The 24638-nt window shown below is 40.0% G+C and overlaps 1 protein-coding gene across 1 annotated transcript; it reads right to left on the minus strand.

Moving 5' to 3' along the window:
* Nucleotides 1-7814: 7814 nt before the first annotated feature.
* Nucleotides 7815-8690, minus strand: LOC110881812 (proline-rich protein 36-like). The gene has a single exon (XM_022129981.1). The coding sequence runs from the start codon at nt 8688-8690 to the stop codon at nt 7815-7817; it is 876 nt and encodes a 291-aa protein (XP_021985673.1).
* Between the last annotated feature and the right edge of the window lie 15948 nt (nt 8691-24638).

Raw genomic sequence — 24638 nt, forward strand, 5'->3', positions numbered from 1 at the left:
AAGTTACATTATTTTGCCCTAAAATAATATAACTAGTTCACAAATCAAACAGATATTCACACAAGCGTTTTAGTATAAAATATATATTCTAAATATAAATTTATCCGCTTTTATTTACGAAAACCCACCTCCGACACTTTGAAATTTCGTAATCAAAATTATGGCGAAGTTTACTTCCGAAAAACAAGGTTAAACACATTTGTAAACACTTGTAAAAAAATAATTTCTATGTCTTGGGATTTTTAGAAAATTTCGCCAGAGTTTCTCTTAAAAACGGAGGTGTCCATGCTACTAAGCACATCATTTTCTTTTCAAAATCAATCAACAACCAATCCTTAAACAATTTTACATTACCAAGAGCAAAACCGTATGCGTTACATATTCATCATGAACTTGATACATCCTGAAAACGCGTAGTAACTTGGTAAAGCTTTTAGTGGACTTAGTTACCTTCCAAAGTGTAATTATTTCTTTAAAAATCATTTTCTTAAAAGAATTTAGTGTTTACAACTTGTAAACAATTTTTACAAAAATTAACCTTTTGAACTCTTCTTGTAAATAAAATGTTTTCACACTTGTTTTAGTTCCAAAAATGGTGTAAGTGTATGTAAAGTCATGATTTTCCAAAAATCGATTCTCTAACTTGGTTTATTTAGAAAAGTCTTTTGTAAAACTTGGATCTACATGATCATTAACTTACGTTGTTCACTTATATTTCAAGAAAATCGTTTTCTTTCAAGTTCATGCTTAGACTTAGTAGATGATTATTCTATGTATCATATAATCACCTTCTAGTCTTGTTAAATCATATTTCTACACATCATTTAATAAGATCCATATGGTGATTAACACCACATAACCAAGAATCAATAAGAAATCAACAATATATTTCATAACAACATCCTACTACAACATTTCCTCAAGTAATCTTCATGTAAAGCTTTATGCTCATGTTTTTAGTTCTTGTTCTTTAGTGTTTTAAATATACTTATCAGACTACAACTAGGGAAGATCTCTAGTGAAAAGATGATGAAATGGTGTGAGAAAGCAAGTGAAAGAGCTCCTTGATGATCTACAACTTCAATCTCCTTTGATCCTCCTTCTAGCACTTGAATGAAGCTTAAAAATGGATGAAGATGGTGGTGTTAAAGTGGTGATGGTGGCGCTAATAGTGAGCCGAGAGGGAGGGATGAGAGAGTGAGGGAGATGGAGTGAAATGGTGAAGGATGTGATGAAGGTAAGGTCTTGTAAGAACTCTCCATACTTATAACCATTCCCTAATAATATGTTAAAGATCACCAGAAAAGATCTAAATATAATATTGAAATAATATCTTGGGAGTATGGTGGGGATTTTGTGGGTCCTCTTGTGACCGAAATCGGGTATGGGGGGGGGGGTAGATGTAAAAGTTTGATGGTAATAGGTAAATACTAGTTAACTTTCAAGTATATACTTACATATGTTAGTTAGTTGATATTTAGGGGGTGTTATGGTGTACGGGGATAATGACTAGCCAAGAAATAATAAAACAATGTGTTTGGCAAAATTTTAATTTTCCAGGTAATGTCTGGTTGTTCGGCTAGATACTGTTCCGTTAAAGTGTTAAGTTATACCGTAAGGTGTCTTTTATGTGTCTTTTTGTAACCCTTTTAATTCCCGGCACTTAGGAAAGCATACAGGACCATTCTGTCATATTTTTGCACCTTACTAGCATGTTAAATGCTGAATTTTTGATAAATAATGCAGAATTCTGCATTATTAATGGGTTTTAGGCACTTCCCGGTACTTTAACTATCACCTAGTGACGCAGTTTTATGGTTCTCACTTCCCTACACTCCATACTAGTGTAATATCCTATCTCTGGCTCATACTGGCCTTAAAAACATTGTCTACCTATGTGCTGGCATTGTCAGCATGTTTCTGAATTATCCGTTCAATGTGCTAACTGTGCTTTGTGCATCGAGTATGTCACTAAAGTTTGTGTGTAATAAATGGAGTGACAGTATGAGATATGATGCATATGTATGTATGCAACATAAATCAGAAAGCAGTTTACGTCATCAGTTGTAATCAAGCACAATCATTAAGCACGTAATTAAATTAATTAGTTGTACGGATACTTGTAATTGTGAGGGTTGTCACATTCTCCCCCCGTTAAGAAAATTTCGTCCCGAAATTTTTGGTTCTGCTACTTGATGCAGGGGTCTTGGGAAATAAATGTGGGTATTTTTCCTTCATACGATCCTCACACTCCCACGTGAACTCTGGGCCATGTCATGCATTCCATCGAACCTTGATGAGCTTGACACTACTCCGGCGTGTTTTGTTAACCTTCCAATCAGTAACCTCAACGGGTTCTTCAGTAAAGTGGAGTGTGTCGTCGATATGAATTTCTTCGGCAGGAATGACCCCTGTTTCTTGAGTTGGACTCTTTTTCAGATTGGATACATGAAATGTATCGTGAACGCCATTTAGTTCTGCAGGTAAATCCAACTTGTAGGCTACGAGACCAATCCTTTCCAGGATTTTAATTGGACCAATGTATCTGGGATTCAATTTCCCACGCTTCCCGAAGCGTGCCATAACCTTCCAGGGTGAAACTTTCAACAAAACCATGTCTCCCACCTCCAATTCCATAGGTTTCCTTCTTCGGTCCGCATAATACTTCTGACGATCACGAGCCGCTTTGATGCGTTCTCGGATCTGGAAAATCTTGTCCGTTGTCTCTTGAACCAAATCTGGACCAACTAACTGTCTATCTCCCGCGTCGGCCCAACAAACCGGTGATCAACACTTGCGTCCATAGAGAGCTTCGAACGGTGCGGCTTGGATGCTTGCATGATAACTATTATTGTATGAAAATTCAACCAATGGTAGGTGAGTGTCCCAAATCCCAACTAAATCCATTACACAAGCTCGCAACATGTTTTCTAGCGTTTGGATCGTTCGTTCACTCTGTCCGTCTGTCTGCGGATGAAAAGCAGTACTCAGATTCAACTGAGAACCAAAAGCTTCTTGAAAGGATTGCCAAATCCTTGACACGAATCTCCCATCTCTATCAGAGATAATTGAGAGAGGCACTCCATGACGAGCAACAATCTCTCTCAGGTATATCTCAGCAAGTTTGCTCGTGTTGTCTTTTTCCTTGATTGGCAAAAAGTGCCCAGATTTCGTTAAACGGTCTACAATTACCCAAATTGTATCGTGACCTTTGGGCGTCCTTGGCAATTTCGTTATAAAGTCCATCGAAATCTGTTCCCATTTCCATTTCCATTGGGGTATTTCGGGTTGATGTAAGAGACCTGAAGGCTTCTTGTATTCGGCCTTTACCTTGGCACAAGTTAAACATTTGCCAACATATATCGCAACATCGCCTTTCATCCTTGGCCACCAGTAGAGATCCTTTAGATCTTGGTACATTTTATCCGCTCCTGGATGAATCGAGTACCGTGACTTGTGAGCTTCATCGAAAATAACACTTCTCAAACCACCAAACAAAGGAACCCAAATTCGTTTCATGAAGCAAAGCGTTCCTTCCACGTTTGATACCAACTGCTTCTCCATTCCACGAAGGTATTCATTCTCAATATTTCTTTCCTTGAGAGCTTCTCTCTGCGCGTCACGAATGCGCAATGAGAGGTCCGTTTGAACGATCATTTCCAAAGCCCTAACCCTTATGGGCTTGATTCTTTCCTTCCGACTCAGGGCATCGGCGACCACATTCGCCTTCCCTAGATGATACTTGATTTCACAATCGTAGTCGTTCAATAGTTCAACCCAACGTCTCTGCCTCATGTTAAGCTCTTTTTGATCAAAAATATGCTGTAGGCTCTTGTGATCAGTGTAGATCGTGCAGCGCGCGCCATATAAATAATGTCGCCAGATTTTCAAAGCAAACACAACTGCGCCCAATTCCAAATCATGGGTGGTGTAATTTTTCTCGTGGACCTTCAGCTGGCGAGAAGCATATGCTATAACCTTCTGTCGCTGCATCAGCACGCAGCCTAAACCCTGACGCGAGGCGTCGCAATATACCACGAAATCGTCCGTGCCTTCGGGTAGAGATATGATCGGTGCGTCGCAAAGTTTGTTCTTCAACAACTGAAATGGTTCTTTCTGTTTGTCTCCCTAATCAAACTTCTTGTCTTTCTGCGTAAGGAAGGTCAAAGGTTGAGCGATCTTCGAGAAATCCTCAATGAACCTGCGATAATACCCAGCCAAACCTAAGAATTATCGAATCTCGGTTGGCGTCTTTGGAGTTTCCCAGTTCTTGATCACCTCGATCTTTGTGGGATCCACATGAATTCCATTTCCGTTAACCAATGGCCAAGAAATTGAACTTCGCGTAACCAGAACTCGCACTTTGAGAACTTCGCGTACAACTTCTCCTTCTTAAGCAGCTCCAAAATAACTCTTAAGTGCTGTTCATGCTCGTCCTTCAACTTCGAGAAGATCAAAATGTCATCAATAAACACAATCACAAACTTATCGAGGTACGGCTTGCAAACTCTGTTCATCAAATCCATAAATACAGCTGGCGCGTTTGTCAGACCAAACGGCATAACCAGGAACTCGTAATGTCCATATCGAGTCCTAAAGGCTGTCTTTGGAATACTTTCCTCTTGAATTCTCAACTGATGGTAACCTGAACGCAGATCGATCTTTGAGTAAAAACTTAAACCTTGTAATTGATCAAACAGGTCGTCAATCCTTGGCAGAGGGTATCTATTCTTGATCGTCAACTTGTTCAGCTCCCGGTAGTCGATGCACATGCGAAAACTACCATCTTTCTTCTTAACAAACAAAACTGGAGCTCCCCAAGGCGAGAAGCTTGGTCTGATAAATCCTTTGTCTAACAGCTCCTGGAGTTGCGTTGACAGCTCTTGCATTTCCGACGGCGCAAGTCGATAGGGTGCCTTAGCTACAGGCACGACGCCTGGAACTAAGTCAATATGAAACTCGACTTGTCTTTGTGGCGACTATCCTGGCAAGTCTTCTGGAAAAAGTTCAGGATACTCCTTCACCACTAGGATATCTTCTAACTTCGATTCAGTGGCCAAGAAGGCAACACATCCCTTCTGTAAACACTTTCGAGCTTTCAAGCAGCTGATGATTCTCAGGGGCGTATCGCGTTTCTCTCCGTGTACCACAATCGTTTCTCCATCCGTCATAGGGATGCGAATGGTCTTCTCGTGACATACAATTTCGGCTCTGTTGCCTGACAACCAATCCATCCCTACTACCACGTCGAAGCTTCCCAACTCGACTGGCAGTAGATCCAGTGCAAACTCACGTTCTCACAGCCCTATCACGCATCCTCTGATGACTTCATTTGTTTCCACTAGCTTTCCATTAGCAAGTTCAATTGAGTAAGGAATGTCTAACTTACTAGCAGTTAATCCAAGCATATTCTTAAATTCTAGCGTTACAAAACTATAGTCGGCACTAGTGTCAAATAGCACAGATGCAAAGCGTTGGTTTATAGGGAACGTACCAGTGACAACATTCGGGTCTTGGCGTGCCTCCCTTGCTCCAATGTTGAATACCCTCCCACGAGGTTGATTGAATTTTGGGCATTCACGTTTGAAGTGCCCGATGTCTCCGCAGTTAAAACATCCCGGCCCTCGACCGTTACCATCTCCATTACCACCTTGATTGTTGTTTTGATTGCGGTTACCATTGCCTGCTTGATTCCCAAAGTTACCGCGATTACCACTTCCTGTTTGATTCCCAAAGTTACCGCGATTACCATTTCCGCCGTTGCGGTTCCCATCTCCGTTACCTCCACGGTTGTTACTACCGAATCCCCTTTGGCCGCCACGGCCAGTACCAACCCAACAAGTTTCTTTCGAGTGGCCCATTCTTCCACAAGATTCACATTTCCCAGATCTGCACCGTCCCTCATGATGCAATTGACAAGCGTTACACTTAGGCAAGGTGCCTATATACCCTTTTCCTTTGGCCTTGGTCGGTACGCTTGTCTCACCCTTCTTGTTCGAACTGCTGGTACCTTGTTTAAAGTTGGAGAACTTCCGTTTATTCTCTCCTGAAGATTCAACATGAGTCTCCTTCTTTTTCGGTTCAGAAATTGAAAACTTCTTCAATCAGATGGCTTCCTCAGTAAGTGCCATGCTGAGATCAATGGCTTTGGTAATTGTCGGCGGCTTGGACGTTGTTACCATGCTCCTGATTTGGGGTGCCAATCCCCAGATGAAACGCTCAACACATTTAAATTCAGGATCAACCATATACGGCTCAACGCGCGACAAGTCGTGGAACCTTTGCACATATTCAGCAATTTTAGGGTCGTCCATTTTTAGGTGCCAGAACTCAGTTTCTAGCTTCTGTATTTTAGCCCGAGAACAGTATTTCTTCCTCATGAGCTCCTTCAGCTCAGCCCATGTTAATGCATACGCCGCCTCTCCCAAGGTTTGAACTTGCAGGTTCCACCAGGATAAAGCACCATCAAGAAACAGTCCTGAGACGTAAGTAACTTGGTTTTCAAGAGCACACTTGCTCATCCTTATTACTGAATCCGTCTTTTCAGTCCACCTGACTAAAGCAATAGCACCCCTAGTGCCGTCGAAATTTAAGGGCTTACAATCCAGAAATTGTTTGTAGGTACAGCCTGTACAGGGAATATCATTAACAATAAGCATTAGTGGATGTGTAAGAAGTATCTAAATGTAACGTAATGTGTCTCAAGCGACTTGGACATTACCATTGGGTGGGTTGTTGTTGTTTCTTGAGGAACCTCCGCTAGTCTCCACTCGGGAGGCCTCATAGTTAGCTATCTCTTTTGAAATACGTTCATGCAGTTCTGCCTCAGTAGTAGGCAAACGTGTGTCTCGTCGTTTAGGCATCTTCTAAAAGAAGATCATATTGGTCAGGTCATAGTAAGTACGGTAAGTAAGTAATATGCGTACGTAATAACATCCATCAACTCAAAAACACATAACATCTCATGTCATAATCATAAACAAATAAATCAACAATGCATGTAATGAGAATATTGCGATTGAGTTATCATAAAATCAAGAACACAAATACAGTGTCTACAAGTTTTTCAAAGGCATCATACATCCCAAAAGAGACTAAGGGTCATATTGCCCTTGTCTGAACTGTCTAGCCGTATACAACAACCAAAATCAAATATCAAGGTCATAATGTCATCCTGTGGTCTTCAAAAATGTTGTACAGTCTGGCTCAATCGCTGTCTTCTCATCAAAAGTAGTGCTACCTGCAACAGACCAAAAGTCCTCAAGCTGATGGTGGGGGATGAGGAGGAGGAGGGAAGAAAAGCAATCGGCGCATACGCAACCAATCCTCCCCAAGTGCGTGGACAACGCACAGCAGGTAAGCAATCTGCTGCTCTGGGGTGAGGAAGCGGACATCAGAATCCGGGTGTAATGGAAGAGTAGCTGGTGGTGTAGCAAAAGGAGACTGACAATGACAAGGGGGAGGACGCGGAATCCTCTCCAGCTCCTAGACTCGTCGGCTCAACGCATCCTGCTGTAACTGCAGGGATATAAGTATGTCCTCAGTGGTATATCCGACATGGAAAGGGTGATAGGGGTCTGATAAAGGCATGACATTGGGCGATGACCACAAAAATGGCTCGCCCGATGGTACAAAGGGAGATGTAGTGTGTGCAGCCGGAGTAAAAGAAGGCATGGATGGAAAAGCTGTTGTCGTGGGTGGCATGTGATCGTGTGGCCCAGTGGAAGGTCCTTCCCCTAGCCGGGGAGGGGTATGTCCTGTGGAAAGGTGATGGGTAAGTCTGTGTGGTGGGCATCAGGTACGTGCGGGTGGAACTAGGGAATATCAAGCGGTGCAAAAGCAGGTGCAGCGGGTGGAGTGACTGGTAGAACAAACGGGGGATAATCATCATCATCATCCTCGATCCACCCATTAAGGGTGTCAGCATATCTAGGATCAATATGTGTGTTAAAAGTTGCATGGTCGACAACAGGTGGTGCAATAACGGGTGCATCGACAACGGGTGGTGCCACGACTGGTGGATCGACGCGGTCAGGCTCTGGTAGAGGATCAGACAAAAGAGCAAAGGCTGGAACATCAATAGGGTCGTGAGAAATGACAGGCTCTGGACCAACTGGAGCAGGCTCAGCTGGTACAAACTCGACCTCAGGCTCCGGGCCGAAGTCTTGGGGGACAACAGGTGCAGCAGACATCGCCATGTCTGAGACTGCGTCGGGAGAATAGTGCTGCACGCCCCGGCCATGAAAAGAAGCGGATGCCAAAGACTCAAACGAGTCTGGACCAGACAAATCAGAAGGAGCCTCCTCCACAGGAGCCTCAACAATAGGAACTACAGGGTCGTCAACCGGAATATCGTCCTTCATAGGGGCCCCACCATCCTGGTCACCCTCCGGGGGACCCTCTATGACAAGGTCGATATCGTCATCTGATAACGCATCGAGAGGTAAATCCTCTAAGGGAAACGCAGCGAGGGGGATAGGAGCGGGGATCGGAACGAGAGGTAGATCCCCGTCGAAAGGACCATCAGCTAAAGGCACATTGTCCGGCAGGGCAAATGGCTGGAAGTCGTCCTCATCAGTGCTCGTAGTATCCGACGTATAGACCTCGCTCTCAGATAGAATCTCGTCGTCCGATACAATCGCCATAGGATCCAGCGTGTCTGATACTCCAGTATCGGAAGAAGAAGACATAGTGTCTGTAACACAACCACACATATGCACATGTATCAACATGAAATCAAATAAGCATGTAAGTCACGATAATGTATGCAAGTGATCATCCTAGTCTTCCCCAGACTATCCCTCCCAGTCTCTCAGACTTAACTCCCTAGCCTCTCAGACTAACTCCCTGGTTTCTAAGACCAACTCCCTGGTCTCTAAGACCAACTCACAGTCTCTAAGACTAATCCCCTGGTCTCTAAGACCAACTCCCTGGTCTCTAAGACCAAACCTCCTAGTCTCTAAGACTAAATTCTCCCTAATCTCTAGGATTGAACCCTTCAGTCTTTAAGTCTGAACCTCCCAGCCTCTAAGGCTGAACTCCCTCAGTCTCTAAGACTGAATGTAAATTTTGAAATGTGTATTTGTGCCCCTTTTTTTGTTTGTAAAAATGTTTGTGCCCTGGATCTGGACGTTTAGTGTATACAATGTAAAATGTTTTCGTGAGAGCCCTAGTGATCATAGTCTAGACTCGAGAAAGAACCCTAGCTCGCAATGATCAAGGCTCTGATACCAAGCTGTCACACCCTGGCTTTTGCGGAAGCGTGGATTATTTGGTGTGACTTCTTAATACCATAGCAACAATCATAACAATGCTATATGAATAAAATACAAGATGTTCACCCATTAAATTTAGTTTAGAAATACCATAACATGTTTGTCTTGAAACATCAACCCGAAATAAGTTACATCCATGACTTGTTTAAAATGAGTTCTCAAAGACTCAACAAAAGACTTTAAATAAAACGAGGTTTGGTGACGTGTGACCCGTCCTGGAAAGGGTTACACCTCCCAAACCCTACGACCTTGGATGACATCTTTATTTAGTACGCAGCTTGACACATATGCAGACACCTGCCAGATTCGATCAGTTCCCTGAAATACATGTAGTTTGAAAAAAATCAACAAAAGTTGAGCGAGTTCATGTGTAAGTGAGTATGTATAAACCTTTGTTACCAATGGTTTGCAAGGCCACTGATATGTGTGACGGTGTAGGAAGACTCAAACCTAGCAAAGTTGTACCGGGCTCCCGGCTGGAAGACATAGTGTAACAACTCTCACTAAAATCAATACCTATTATGTTAATTATCCCATAAGGAAACCCTAACTGAGAAACCCAAGTAATTCTGCATAAACCCTAAAATTTTCAGAACAATCAGAATCAGGATCAGGGCCCCTAAAACTCAGGGGGGGGGGACCCTAGTTACGATTATCTAAATAAAATGCTGGCAAATTCGAATTTTACGAAGTTGTCAACTCAGCTAGGCTAGTCCCAGACCTGGCTACCCTATAATGGTCAGGTGTCCTTTACGGACCATAAAGAAAAAAATGTTTACGGTCCGTAAGCATGTCCAAATTTGTGTATAAATAGCAGACATTGGGACTTGATTTTGGGCACTGAAACGACGTAAAAACTCCAAATACACGCTGAGATATCATAGAATTACTATCAAAAACACACACGGATCACTAATTGCTGCCGCAATCAGGGTAATAACTCGATCGCTATTACGATTTAATGTCCGATCGATTGTAACTATCCAACAATTGTTTGAGTGCTGCTCAAATTGAGTTTATACTTTGTTATTCATCGTGATTTCGACTTGAATGTTTGAGTGCTGTCCGAACTCGGACTATACTCTGTCATTTGTTGTGAATCCGCTAAATTGTTAAGTATTGCACTTTTTTAATCGTTGTGAGGGTTTAATCTCATGAATTGTCGTAACTGCTGTATTAGTTACTAACCCCGTTTGTGTGCATTGTTATTTAAATTAGGTTAATCAAGGCTAATCAGTAAGCTTATACACTGCTCGTTAAATCTGCAATGTGAGTCATTCTCTTTTTATCAACTGTTTTATAAAACTCCAAGTTATTTTCAAAGTTATAAATACATGGATTAAGTCTTTGTAGTCACCATATTACAGCCGGTATGTGGGATTTTGTATACTTTACTTGATAATCTTCACCATTGGGGCAGCCAATGGGTGATGTGACCATAATCACAGACACCATTGGACAATTAGAGGGCCAATGGGTCGAGTGACAAAGTACCGTGGGTAGTTGGTTTGATATCAGAAACATTGTAATCGCTCTTAATACTGTAAATTTATAACCAATGTGTCATTTTTAGTAAACTGAATGATTCACTCAGCATTTCCCCGCTGACAAAACCTTTTTCAAACATATTTCAGGTGATCTATTGTAATCCAAGAAAAGTGCCGTGAAGCACTACAAGCGTAGAGAAGTGGCTCAATGTAAATAAATAAAGAAACACCTTTTGTAAAATAAAGATTTCCCAGTGAAATCACCTTATTGTAAATTACAAGGTTTTATCCCTAATTTATGTAAACGTGCAGTTTTAATATTAAAAGATCCTGTTTTAAAAATACTTCCGCTGTCGCTTAAAATTTAATACGACGGGATTTCCTGCCTCGCGGCTCTGGACCTGGTCAAACCGGGGACGAGGGCCGTGACAGGAAAAGGTGGTATCAGAGCCACTGATTTAAGCTTACTACTGATTTTAGCATATTAAAGTAATTGAGAAATACTTAGTAATTTCCAATTTCCATTCTGTGAATATGTGTTTTATTAACTGATTAATTGTTAAGTTACAGTATGGGTAAACAAAAGTTTTCTGCTATGTACCACAAATTAGATACTGCATCCACAGAAAAAGGAACCTCTTCCTCCAAATACCCAGCAAATCTAGAAGAAGGGATTTTTGTCCGTAAAGCACAATATGAGAATCCTCTTACCCCAGAGAAAAGAAATTCGATTATTAGGAAAAGCCAGAAACCCCAAGTCAAGAAAGTGAGGTTTAATCCAGAAATCCAGGAATTAGGCAATAGTCCACATTGGGAAGACAAATTAGATGAAAAATGGGCAAATCTTTATATGCTAGCTACCGTAGCAGAGAATGCAAACCTCTAAACTACCAATAAGCCTGGTCTAGTAGAAAATTACTACTCCGTAAATAAATAAATCCTAGTGTGGTTTAAATTTTCCATTATCTTTTGTAAAAAAATTAGTCTTTCAATATGCAATAAAACTAAATATTTGTTTAGATTTCATTATAAGATTTTAACTCAGCATTTTTATGCATTTTACATATATGCTAAACAGCATGAGTGAGCTATCTGAAACATTTCAGAATCTCAATCTATACCCAGTACCAATCGAAGTCTCTCACGAATTTACTGGTTATTTTGCTGATGTGGAGGAACCCCTGGAATTTCAAGCTCCACCTCCAGAAAAAGCAAAGCCTAAGAAAAGAAGAAGATATGTAGGATAGAGGAAAGTACGCAGGAGAAAGCCAGCCACTAGGAAACTTCCCAAAGTAGAAAACCCTATAGACAAAGGAAAAGGAATCGAGACCGGAGAGAGTTCTAAACCAGCAGAGATAGAAACTAGAGAAAATTTTAAACAAAAGGGAATAGAAGTAGGAGAGAGCTCTAAACAACCTGAAACATTTCAAGACGAAATAGACCGTCTACTGGCAAATTATGATGTCATTAGCCCTATCAACAACAATCTATACCCTTACCCGGCCGAAATCCAACTTCCCGTAAATCTGGAACCAGCTATTCCGGACCCTCTAATCCACACTCGACCTTTAGGCGAAATGGAAGAGTGGTGGACGAATGACTGGCAATTTCAAAACATAATTAATAGTCCTTATACCTTTCTCCCACAGTTTGATCCAGAACCTATCCCCAATCCTCCAATGAGCAACGAAAACTTAGCCGAACTTCGTCAGTTTGGTGAAGAGCTGATAGGTACAGGGAATAGGATCCGGGAAATAGGGGAACAAATCTCCTGGAAGTACGACGAGAGGGAGCGTCGCTACTAAACTATCAGTTGATCAAAGAATAGTGGGGTGAGAAGAATGTCTGTATAATAACAGTAGTAGTAAAATATAACTCTGTAAAATAGGAAATAAAACATTGTAAGATAAACAGTGTGTATGGATGCCTATATAATCTATAAAAAAAAATAGAAGTCGAGAAAATCGACAATTTTGACTATATATATATGTGTTGTAATATTTTATGTGCTTCTATGTAATTGTTTTGTTATATCTAACTATCAATTATTGGATACTAATAATTCATACCAATACTAATTAACAGATGGAAAACGCGAATGAACCAGTTAATGAAGTAAACCAATCTGAGCAAAATCAAGAAAATCAATATATGACTAGGAAAGATATCGAAAATATAGTTGCTCAAGGGATAGCTAATGCTATTCCAGAAATTATGGCTGCTGCTCAAAAACCTGCTGAACCACAACAAATCATTCCTAGCAAACGTACTCCGGAAGATAACGACGGTAACAACATAAATGGAGGCGGCAATCATGACGATAATAATCCACGACAGGCCCCACTTCCTAAGAAAATGAAAGCTGCAACGCCTGGTTGCACTTACAAAGAATTCCTTGCCTGTAAACCAGCAGAATTTGCAGGTAATGAAGGGGCAACTGCAACACTGCATTGGTTAGAGAAAACCGAAGCAGTAATTGCAATAAGTAAGTGTGCCGAGGAAGATCAGGTCATGTATGCTTCAAATTTGTTCAAAGAAGGGGTGCTAGAGTGGTGGAACACAGTATTACAAGCAAAAGGAAGAAGGATGGCTTATGCTATGAACTGGGAAGAATTTAAGAATCTTGTAGAAAGAAAATTTTGTCCCGAATATGAAAAGGAACAAATGGCGAATAAGTTCCTAAGCCATCGTATGGTAGGCGTAGAGTGTCGCGGTTATACTTCGACATTCTTTGAATATGCTAGAGTGGTACCAACACTGGCTTCGCCAGAACCGGTACTCATTTCTCGCTATATTTGGGGACTAATTAGTGAAATCCGTAACATCGTTAAGGCTGCACGACCTCGTACTATTGACGATGCTGTGGGATTAGCTAATACCCTAACCGATGAACTGGTACACACAAGAGATGAAAACAGGAAGAGGAATTAGCTCAGAAAATTACCCAAGGATTTCGTACTGGTAATAATAACAGCTTCAAAAGAAGAAGAACAGGGCAATCTTCAAACCCGCCATTCTGCAGAAATTGCAAAAAGAAACATTTTGGAAGATGTAATATAACCTGCAATTTTTGCAAATCTGTGGGACATATTGAAGAAAACTGCAAAAAGAAAACCATAGTCTGCTATAACTGTGGAGAAACAGGACACTACAAAACAGAATGTCCTAAATTTAATAAAACCGCAGACAATAAAGGCAAACCAACTGATGGAACGACAAAGAAGAATGCCCGAGCATTTCAATTGACTACTCAAGAAGCTGAACTAATTCCTGACGTCATAGCTGGTACGTTTTTAGTTCACGACGTTTATGCGAAAGTATTATTTGACTCTGGTGCAAACCAAAGTTTTATCAATACTTCATTTTGCCAAGCTCTTAAGTTACCCTTAACTACCCTTATGCAAAATTTTACAGTCGAAACGACAGAAGGGAATTCTGTTAACATAGATAAGATTTTGCAAGAAGGAAAGATAGAACTTTTAGGTCATAAGTTCTCTGCAAACCTGTTACCTATGAAATTAGCTGGATTCGATGTAGTATTAGGAATGGATTGGTTAGTAGCCAACCATGCTCGAATCCTTTGTGATAAGAATTCCGTAGAAATCCGTACCCCCACAGGAGAGGTAATTTTAATTACAGGAGATAGACCTCGAAAGCCACTGAAATTCATTTCAGTAATGAAGTTGGCTAGTTATTCAAGAAAACAAGAAATGGTGTATATGATTTCTGTAATCATTAACACTAAAAGTAAGGAACTCCAGGACATCCCTATAGTCTCAGAATACCCAGACGTCTTTCCAGAAGAATTACCTGGGTTACCACCCGATAGAGAAGTAGAGTTTAGAATTCATCTAATTCCGGGTACTACACCAATAGCCAAGGCACCTTATCGATTAGCACCCACTAAAATGCTAGAATTGAAAAAGCAATTAGATGAATTACTAAGCAAAGGATTTATACAACCTAGTTCATCCCCTTGGGGAGCACCAGTGTTGTTTGTGAAAAAGAAAGATGGATCGATGAGGATGTGTATCGATTATAGGGAACTAAATAAAGTTACAATTAAGAATCGATACCCATTACCTAGGATTGATGATCTTTTTGATCAACTCCAAGGCGCTAGGTATTTTTCTAAGATAGACCTAAGATCCGGATATCACCAGCTGAAAGTACAAGAAGAAGACATACCTAAAATTGCTTTCAGAACTAGGTATGGCCATTATGAGTTTACAGTCATGCCCTTTGGACTAACAAATGCCCCAGCAGCATTTATGGAAATGATGAATCGGATCTGTAAACCATACTTGGATAAATTTGTAATCATTTTCATCGACGATATACTTATTTATTCCAAAAGTCAGGATGAACATTGTGAGCACCTACATGCACTCTTAACTTTGTTAAGAAAGGAAAAGCTTTACGCCAAATTCTCGAAGTGTGAATTCTGGCTGCAAGAAGTACAATTTTTAGGTCACATGGTGAATCACGAAGGAATTCACGTAGATCCTACTAAAATAGAAGCAATCACCAAATGGAAGGTCCCGCAAACAGCTATGGAAATTAGAAGTTTTCTAGGCTTAGCTGGATACTACAGACGATTTATTAAGGATTTCTCTAAGATAGCTGTACCTTTGACTAAGTTGACCTGTAAAGCCGTTAAGTTTGAATGGGGACCTAGACAAGAAGAAGCTTTTAAGATTTTAAAGCACAAATTGACGAATGCTCCAATTTTAGCCTTACCCGAAGGAACAGAAGATTTTGAGGTATATTGTGATGCTTCAAAACTAGGATTCGGATGTGTATTGATGCAACGCAAGAAGGTAATTGCGTATGCCTCCCGGCAGTTGAAAAAGCACGAAGAAAATTATACGACTCATGACTTAGAATTAGGAGCCATAATTTTTGCCCTTAAAATCTGGAGACATTATCTGTATGGAAGTAAATTTACTATTTATACAGATCATAAAAGTTTAAGATACATATTTGGGCAAAAAGAGTTAAATATGAGGCAAAGAAGATGGATGGAAATCCTAAGCGATTACGACTGTGATATTCAATATCACGAAGGAAAGGCAAACGTAGTCGCAGATGCCTTAAGTCGTAAGTATCAGGAGAAGCAAAAACGAGTCCGTGCTCTTAGATTAAATCTACAAGTAGATTTAATGGAACAATTGAAGAAAGTTCAGGAAACAGCAATCAAAGACGATGCTGAAGGAATGAAAGGTTATATAAAGGAACTAGAACAAGGAAATGATGGAATTTGGAGATTCCACAAGAAACGAACTTGGGTACCTAAGCAGGGAGAATTAAGAAATAAGATTTTAGAAGAAGCTCATAAATCTAGGTATACTGTACATCCAGGAAACAATAAAATGTACCAAGATTTAAGAAACAATTTCTGGTGGATAGGAATGAAAAAGGATATAGCTGAATACGTATCTAAATGTCTTACTTGTTCACAAGTTAAGGCCGAACACCAGAAACCCTCAGGACTACTACAACAGTTGGAAATGCCTGTATGGAAATGGGAACTCATAACAATGGATTTTGTTACTAAGTTACCCAAAACCAGAAAAGGTAGTGATGCAATTTGGGTAATTGTGGATCGATTAACCAAATCAGCTCATTTTCTACCAATGAAGGAAACCTTTAGCATGGAAAGGCTAGCCAAGTTGTATGTAGATGAAGTAGTATCTTTACATGGAGTCCCACGCTCCATTGTATCAGATAGGGATAGTCGTTTCACTTCCCATTTCTGGACTAGTTTCCAAAAAGCAATGGGAACCCGACTAAATTTAAGTACTGCATATCATCCTCAAACAGACGGACAAAGTGAAAGGACGATACAAACCCTGGAAGACATGCTCCGAGCATGTGTAATTGATTTTGGTGGTAATTGGGATAACCACTTACCCTTAATTGAATTCTCCTATAACAATAGTTATCACTCAAGTATCGAAGCTGCTCCATTCGAAGCACTGTATGGACGCACGTGCAAAACTCCAGTTTGTTGGGCAGAAATAGGAGAAAGTCAATTATCAGGTCCAGAAATTGTACAAGAGACCACAGACAAGATAACTCAAATCAAGGAAAGACTGAAGACGGCTCGAGACCGCCAGAAAAGCTATGCAGACAATCGCCGCAAGCCACTAGAATTTCAAGTCGGAGACAAGGTACTTTTGAAAGTCTCTCCTTGGAAAGGAGTAGTACGATTCGGTAAGAAACGAAAGCTAAGTCCAAGATACGTAGGACCATTTCTAGTAATGCAATGAATAGGACCAGTTGCTTATCGATTACAACTACCAGAAGAACTAGCTGGAGTACATGATGTGTTTCATGTATCCAATCTCAAGAAATGTTTATCTGACGAATCCCTGGTAATACCTCTTCAAGATGTAGTGGTAAATGAAAAATTAAAATTTGTAGAGAAACCACTACAGATAGAAGATAGAAAAATCAAGTTTCTCAAGCACAAACGTCTAGTGCTAGTCAAAGTCAAATGGGATTCAAAGAGAGGATCAGAATACACTTGGGAGCTGGAATCAGAAATGAAGCGGAAATATCCTCATCTATTCCAGTAAATCTCGAGGACGAGATTTTTCTTAAGGTGGGGAGGATATAACAACTCTCACTAAAATCAATACCTATTATGTTAATTATCCCATAAGGAAACCCTAATTGAGAAACCCAAGTAATTCTGCATAAACCCTAAAATTTTCAGAACAATCAGAATCAGGATCAGGGCCCCTAAAACTCAGGGGGGGGGGAAACCCTAGTTACGATTATCTAAATAAAACGCTGGCAAATTCGAATTTTACGAAGTTGTCAACTCAGCTAGGCTAGTCCCAGACCTGGCTACCCTATAGTGGTCAGGTCTCCTTTACGGACCGTAAAGAAAAAAATGTTTACGGTCCGTAAGCGTGTCCAAATTTGTGTATAAATAGCAGACATTGGGACTTGATTTTGGGCACTGAAACGATCTAAAAACTCCAAATACACGCTGAGATATCATAGAATTACTATCAAAAACACACACGGATCACTAATTGCTGCCGCAATCAGGGTAATAACTCGATTGCTATTACGATTCAACGTCCGATCGATTGTAACTATCTAACGATTGTTTGAGTGCTGCTCAAATTGAGTTTATACTTTGTTATTCATCGTGATTTCGACTTGAATGTTTGAGTGCTGTCCGAACTCGGACTATACTCTGTCATTCGTTGTGAATCCGCTAAATTGTTAAGTATTGCACTTTATTAATCGTTGTGAGGGTTTAATCTCGTGAATTGTCGTAACTGCTATATTAGTTACTAACCCCGTTTGTGTGCATTGTTATTTAAATTAGGTTAATCAAGGCTAATCAGTAAGCTTATACACTGCTCGTTAAATCTGCAATGTGAGTCATTCTCTTTTTATCAACTGTTTTACAAAACTCCAAGTTATTTTCAAAGTTATAAATACAGGGATTAAGTCTTTGTAGTCACCATATTACAGCCGGTATGTGGGGTTTTTTATACATTACTTGATAATCTTCACCATTGGGGCAGCCAATGGGTGATATGACCATAATCACAGACACCATTGGACAATTAGAGGGCCAATGGGTCGAGTGACAAAGTACCATGGGTAGTTGGTTTGATATCAGAGACATTGTAATCGCTTTTAATACTATAAATTTATAACCAATGTGTCGTTTTTAGTAAACTGAATGATTCACTCAGTATTTCTCCGCTGACAAAATCTTTTTCAAACATGTTTCAGGTGATCTATTGTAATCCAAGAAAAGTGCCGTGAAGCACTACAAGCATAGAGAAGTGGCTCAATGTAAATAAATAAAGAAACATGTTTTGTAAAATAAAGATTTCCCAGTGAAATCACCTTATTGTAAATTACAAGGGTTAATCCCTAATTTATGTAAACGTGCAGTTTTAATATTAAAAGATCCTGTTTTAAAAAGACTTTCGCTGTCGCTTAAAATTTAATACCACGGGATTTCCTGCCTCGCGGCTCTGGACCTGGTCAAACCGGGGACGAGGGCCGTGACACATAGTCACCACTATGGGCCGCCCCGGCCTCATGGGTGTGGGCTCGCTACACCCAAATAGATCTATCACTCATGCCCCTCGGTCCTACAACGAGGATTGATGGTCCCAAGTATCCGCCTACCCTATCACATGATCTATGGTTCTTTCCTAGGCTAAGCATACCAATAGTATTGTAAGTATCCCTTTGTAACATGTATTTCACCCCCGAAGTAAGTAAACAAAACAGTTTAAGGAAAAGGGGGACATGAACTCACAGTATTGTGTCTCCTGTGCTCGTACTCAAACCTTGTCTGCTACACGATAACCTACACCGTACTAATGTCTATTAGACGAACGGGCCATGCCTTGCTTTTGTATTTACGGGTTTGAGTTACGTTACTTTGATATTATTCCAAGTTATAACTTCTTGTTAAAATAATAATAATTATTTTAACTTAAGTTTTGTTTTTAGGGTTTTGGAATAACAGTCATACAACTATTTCGTATTCATACTTCTCAAGTATTATATATGCATATTTCCTTCCCAAGGATGGGGGTATTTATACATGTATTTTGGTAGTTCCGAAAATAATACAATTTTAAGTCCCACTAAGAAAGCATATTTAACATATTTATCGAAAATACAAAATATATATATATTTTTCCCAAAATAATATATTTCCACTCTTTTTATCCAAAATAATATTTACCCAAAAGTATATTCGTAAAAGGATTTTCCGGAATATTTCGTAGGTTACGTTTTAGCGTTCGATTTCACCATACCAAGTATGTAACTTAAATATTTATTCCTCGAAATTTTTGGTATTATTCTGGAGTTATAAATGTGGTGGTATTTTGCTAAGTTACATTATTTTGCCCTAAAATAATATAACTAGTTCACAAATCAAACAGATATTCACACAAGCGTTTTAGTATAAAATATATACTCTAAATATATATTTATCCGCTTTTATTTACGAAAACCCACCTCCGACACTTTGAAATTTCGTAACAAAACTTATGGCGAAGTTTACTTCCGAATAACAAGGTTAAACACATTGGTAAACACTTGTAAAAAAATAATTTCTAAGTCTTGGGATTTTTAGAAAATTTCACCAGAGTTTCCCGTAAAAACGGAGGTGTCCATGCTATTAAGCATATCATTTTCTTTTCAAAATCAATCAACAACCAATCCTTAAACAATTTTACATTACCAAGAGCAAAACCGTATGGGTTACATATTCATCATGAACTTGATACATCCCGAAAACGCGTTGTAACTTGGTAAAGCTTTTAGTGGACTTAGTTACCTTCCAAAGTGTAATTATTTCTTTAAAAATCATTTTCTTAAAAGAATTTAGTGTTTACAACTTGTAAACAATTTTTACAAAATTAAACTTTTGAACTCTTCTTGTAAATAAAATGTTTTCACACTTGTTTTAGTTCCAAAAATGGTGTAAGTGTATGTAAAGTCATGATTTTCCAAAAATCGATTCTCTAACTTGGTTTATTTAGAAAAGTCTTTTGTGAAACTTGGATCTACATGATCATTAACTTACTTTGTTCACTTATATTTCAAGAAAATCGTTTTCTTTCAAGTTCATGCTTAGACTTAGAAGATGATTATTCTATGTATCATATAATCACCTTCTAGTATTGTTAAATCATATTTCTACACATCATTTTACAAGATCCATATGGTGATTAACACCACATAACCAAGAATCAATAAGAAATCAACAATATATTTCATAACAACATCCTACTACAACATTTCCTCATGTAATCTTCATGTAAAGCTTTATGCTCATGTTTTTAGTTCTTGTTCTTTAGTGTTTTAAATATACTTATCATACTACAACTTTTAACCATGAAAGTAAGATGAACAAGAGTTAAAAAAGAACTTACTACTAGCACAAAGGATAGGGAAGATCTCTAGTGAAAAGATGATGAAATGGTGTGAGAAAGCAAGTGAAAGAGCTCCATGATGATCTACAACTTCAAGCTCCTTTGATCCTCCTTCTAGCACTTGAATGAAGCTTAAAAATGGATGAAGATGGTGGTGTTAAAGTGGTGATGGTGGCAGTTATAGTGAGCCGAGAGGGAGGGAGGAGAGAGTGAGGGAGATGGAGTGAAATGGTGAAGGATGTGATGAAGGTAAGGTCTTGTAAGAACTCTCCATACTAATAACCATTCCCTAATAATATGTTCTAGATCACAAGCAAAGATCTAAATATAATATTGAAATAATATCTTGGGAGTATGGTGGGGATTTTGTGGGTCCTCTTGTGACCGAAATCGGGTATGGGGGGGGGGTTAGATGTAAAAGTTTGATGGTAATAGGTAAATACTAGTTAACTTTCAAGTATATACTTACATATGTTAGTTAGTTGATATTTAGGGGGTGTTATGGTGTACGGGGATCATGACTAGCCAAGAAATAATAAAACAATGTGTTTGGCAAAATTTTAATGTTCCGGGTAATGTCCGGTTGTTCGACTAGATACCGTTCTGTTAAGTGTTAAGTTATACCGTAAGGTGTCTTTTATGTGTCTTTTTGTAACCCTTTTAATTCCCGGCACTTAGGAAAGCATACAGGACCACTCTGTCATATTTTTGAACCTTACTAGCATGTTAAATACTGAATTTTTGATAAATAATGCAGAATTCTGCATTATTAGTGGGTTTTAGGCACTTCCCGGTACTTTAACTATCACCTAGTGATGCAGTTTTATGGTCCTCACTTCCCTACACTCCATACTAGTGTGGTATCCTGTCTCTGGCTCATACTAGCCTTAAAAGCATTGTCTGCCTATGTGCTGGCATTGTCAGCATGTTTCTGAATTATCCGTTCAGTGTGCTAACTGTGCTTTGTGCATCGAGTATGTCACTAAAGTTTGTGTGTAATAAATGGAGTGACAGTATGAGATATGATGCATATGTATGTATGTAACAGAAATCAGATAGCAGTTTACGTCATCAGTTGTAATCAAGCACAGTCATTAAGCACGTAATTAAATTAATTAGTTGTACGGATACCTGTAATTGTGAGGGTTGTCACATCGAGTATACTCACAGCGGTTGATGGATTGAAGGGAGCGCTTGAGAGTAAGGTTAGCCTGAATAGTTCGATAGCATAGCGATAAGTAACGCCTAAAACGAGAGCAAGTGTTGGTGGGTCGAACAGCTGGTCGATCGGATGGCAGTCCGATCGGACAGCTGGTCGTGCGGGTGACAATCCGTTCGGACGGCTGTCCGGTCGGATGGCCATTCGAGTGAATTGTTTCTTCCTTTGAGAAGAATGTGTTTGTGTATGATGGTTTGACTTTTGAAGTTTTTGTTGTAGCATTTTGAAAACATTGAAGTGTCTCTACCTTTCAGGTCGGTCGATCGGACAGTCGTCTGATCGTTCGGCAACCCGTTCGGCTGACACTTCAGCAAGAACAAGTTAGCAGGTTGTCACTCGGCAGGACAGCAGTCCGGTCGGGTGGCATCCTTAGTGCTTTAAACATGTTTGAAAAATCGATTAAGTGTTAAAGCCCAAGTATCTCATGATCCGAAGGGTAATCCGATCGGATGGTAGTCCGATCGGATAGCAATTCGTTTAATACTCAAACTTCAGATAAAGTTGGTTAAGTGTGGGACCCAAGGTGTAAGCCGTTCAGCTGACCGGCCGTTCGGGTGGCTGTCCGTTCGGACAGCAGTCCGATCGGACGGCACCTCGTCCTGGTCATCCTGTTCGTCTCACACTTAGTTATTTTGTTTGTTTGTCGTTTTATCGAGGAATTTTGATAACGAGTCAAACAACAGGAACTTCGTCAATACTTGGTTCTCCTGATCGGACAGGAATCATATAAATCCGACTAGTGAACTGTTCGAGACGGTGGTTCACGTTTAATCCGAAATCGGTAAACCTCGTGGATACGATCGGATCTCGAGCCTTACAACCACTAAAATGAGTAGTAGGTCGGCACAAGCTCCGTTTCTATCGGTTTTGAAGGCATTGAGTGTAAAAGAGTTGAAAGAAAGTTAGAAAAACCGTCTTTCAATCCTTTTCGTGGTGAATATGTTTAGTTCTATGAAAGATCCTTGTTAATTTATGTGGAAATCGGTTAGATCTAAGTTGTTCTTAGTGGATTGAGGCCAAAACATGATGTTCTTCAAGAACACATGATGACGTCATCCTAGAACACCTTGAATCTTGGTGATTTCACGGTTAAAAGTTAAGATCTAAATGATAGAAAGGTCTAGGGGTGCGTGTAGATCAAGAAAGTACAAGATTTAGGACGAGATCTTACCGGATTTGAGGGAAATCGGAGAAAAAGCGAGGAGCACGAGCTGGTCGGACAGAAGGTTTCCAAAAGTGGAAAGAATGAAAGTGACAAGGGTATTTATAGAGTTCCAAAAGAGGAAAGGGCTGGCCAATCGGCTAGGCAGCTCGATCGGACAGCCTGTCTGATCGGACGGCAGTCCGAACGGACGGCTGGTCGATCGGCTGGTTGCCTGACCGATCAGTCGCCTGTTTCGAGTGTTCGGTGCGACGAGTTTTGTTGTTTTGATTCTGATTACGAGCGTTGCGATGCGATAGGGTTTCCTAATCAAATTACTGTTAATCCCAACTACTAATATCTCGCGCTATCTCTTCTCCACTAATTATCATACTATATCAACATACAATCATCCTTATTTCGTATTCGTTTTGCGTTTGCGATTCGATTGCGATTGAGTTCGATTGCGTTTCGATTGATCACCACACATAACATAAATAAACATGCACAAGTAACACATAAGGCACACACACACGTATAACAATCACCAATATGCGTATTTCGAGTTGCGAGCGCGATGTTGATTAGATTAGTTCGATTAGCGTTTAGTTAACTTTATCGCATTGTTACTTCCTATTATTCATAGTTGTAAAGTGATTCGTAGTGATAAATATTCGTCGATTATTGCGACTAATTACTCTACATAATACAACTAACGTAAATCGTAAAAATAGACTTACTATAAGTGAAAGAAATCAAAACAGGGATTGAGCTAGGAGAGACATATCGCAATTAGAAATCTTTTCTCCTTTGACTTCAATCTTGACTTTGACTTTGACTTTCGAAACACTGGGGTGTTACAGCTGGTCTCATTACTCGATTCAAGCAGCTCAGCATCCTGTGCCCTGGCCAAGTTGACACTGTTGACAAAGCCATCACGAAGTACATCCATTGCCTCCCCACTTCGTTGATGAACCTCATAGAGTCAGCCTCACCTAAAACCCTTGAGGACACCTTTAGTTTGGCAACCCGACTTAACAATAACTGCATTATTCGTGGAACTTCTGATAAGGTTCCATCGAAGAATGCACACCAAGCTACTACTGATACCACCACCACCGAATCACCTAAGCCATCTTCTTCAAGCCAAAATTGTGTGGTTGTCACTCCGCAAAACCCTCAACCACTCCAAACAGTCGCAGCTACTACCAACCCTGAACCACAACAAAAGAACTACACTAGGGCTTATCCCAAGTGAAATACTTGCTTATACCATCAGCCTAACAACGCACCGTGCCGCCTATGCATAAACTGTAACAGGTTTGGGCATTTCGCAAAGCAATGTCGCAATGGTCCAAAGCCACTCACCAATCAAAACCAAGCCATAATAGCCCAAAACCTCGCACCAAATCAAGCCCAACCTCAGGCCGCTACTGTTTGAGCATGCTTCAAGTGTGGTGATCTTAACCATCTCGCCAACGCCTGCCCTCAACGCGCCAACAACAACAGCAACAACAACAACAACAACAACCAGCAGCAGCAAGGTCGAGGCATAGCTTTCGTCATCATCGCCGCTCAGGC

Source organism: Helianthus annuus, chromosome 1 (genome assembly GCF_002127325.2).
Source record: "Helianthus annuus cultivar XRQ/B chromosome 1, HanXRQr2.0-SUNRISE, whole genome shotgun sequence".
NCBI classification, from domain to species: Eukaryota; Viridiplantae; Streptophyta; class Magnoliopsida; order Asterales; family Asteraceae; genus Helianthus; species Helianthus annuus.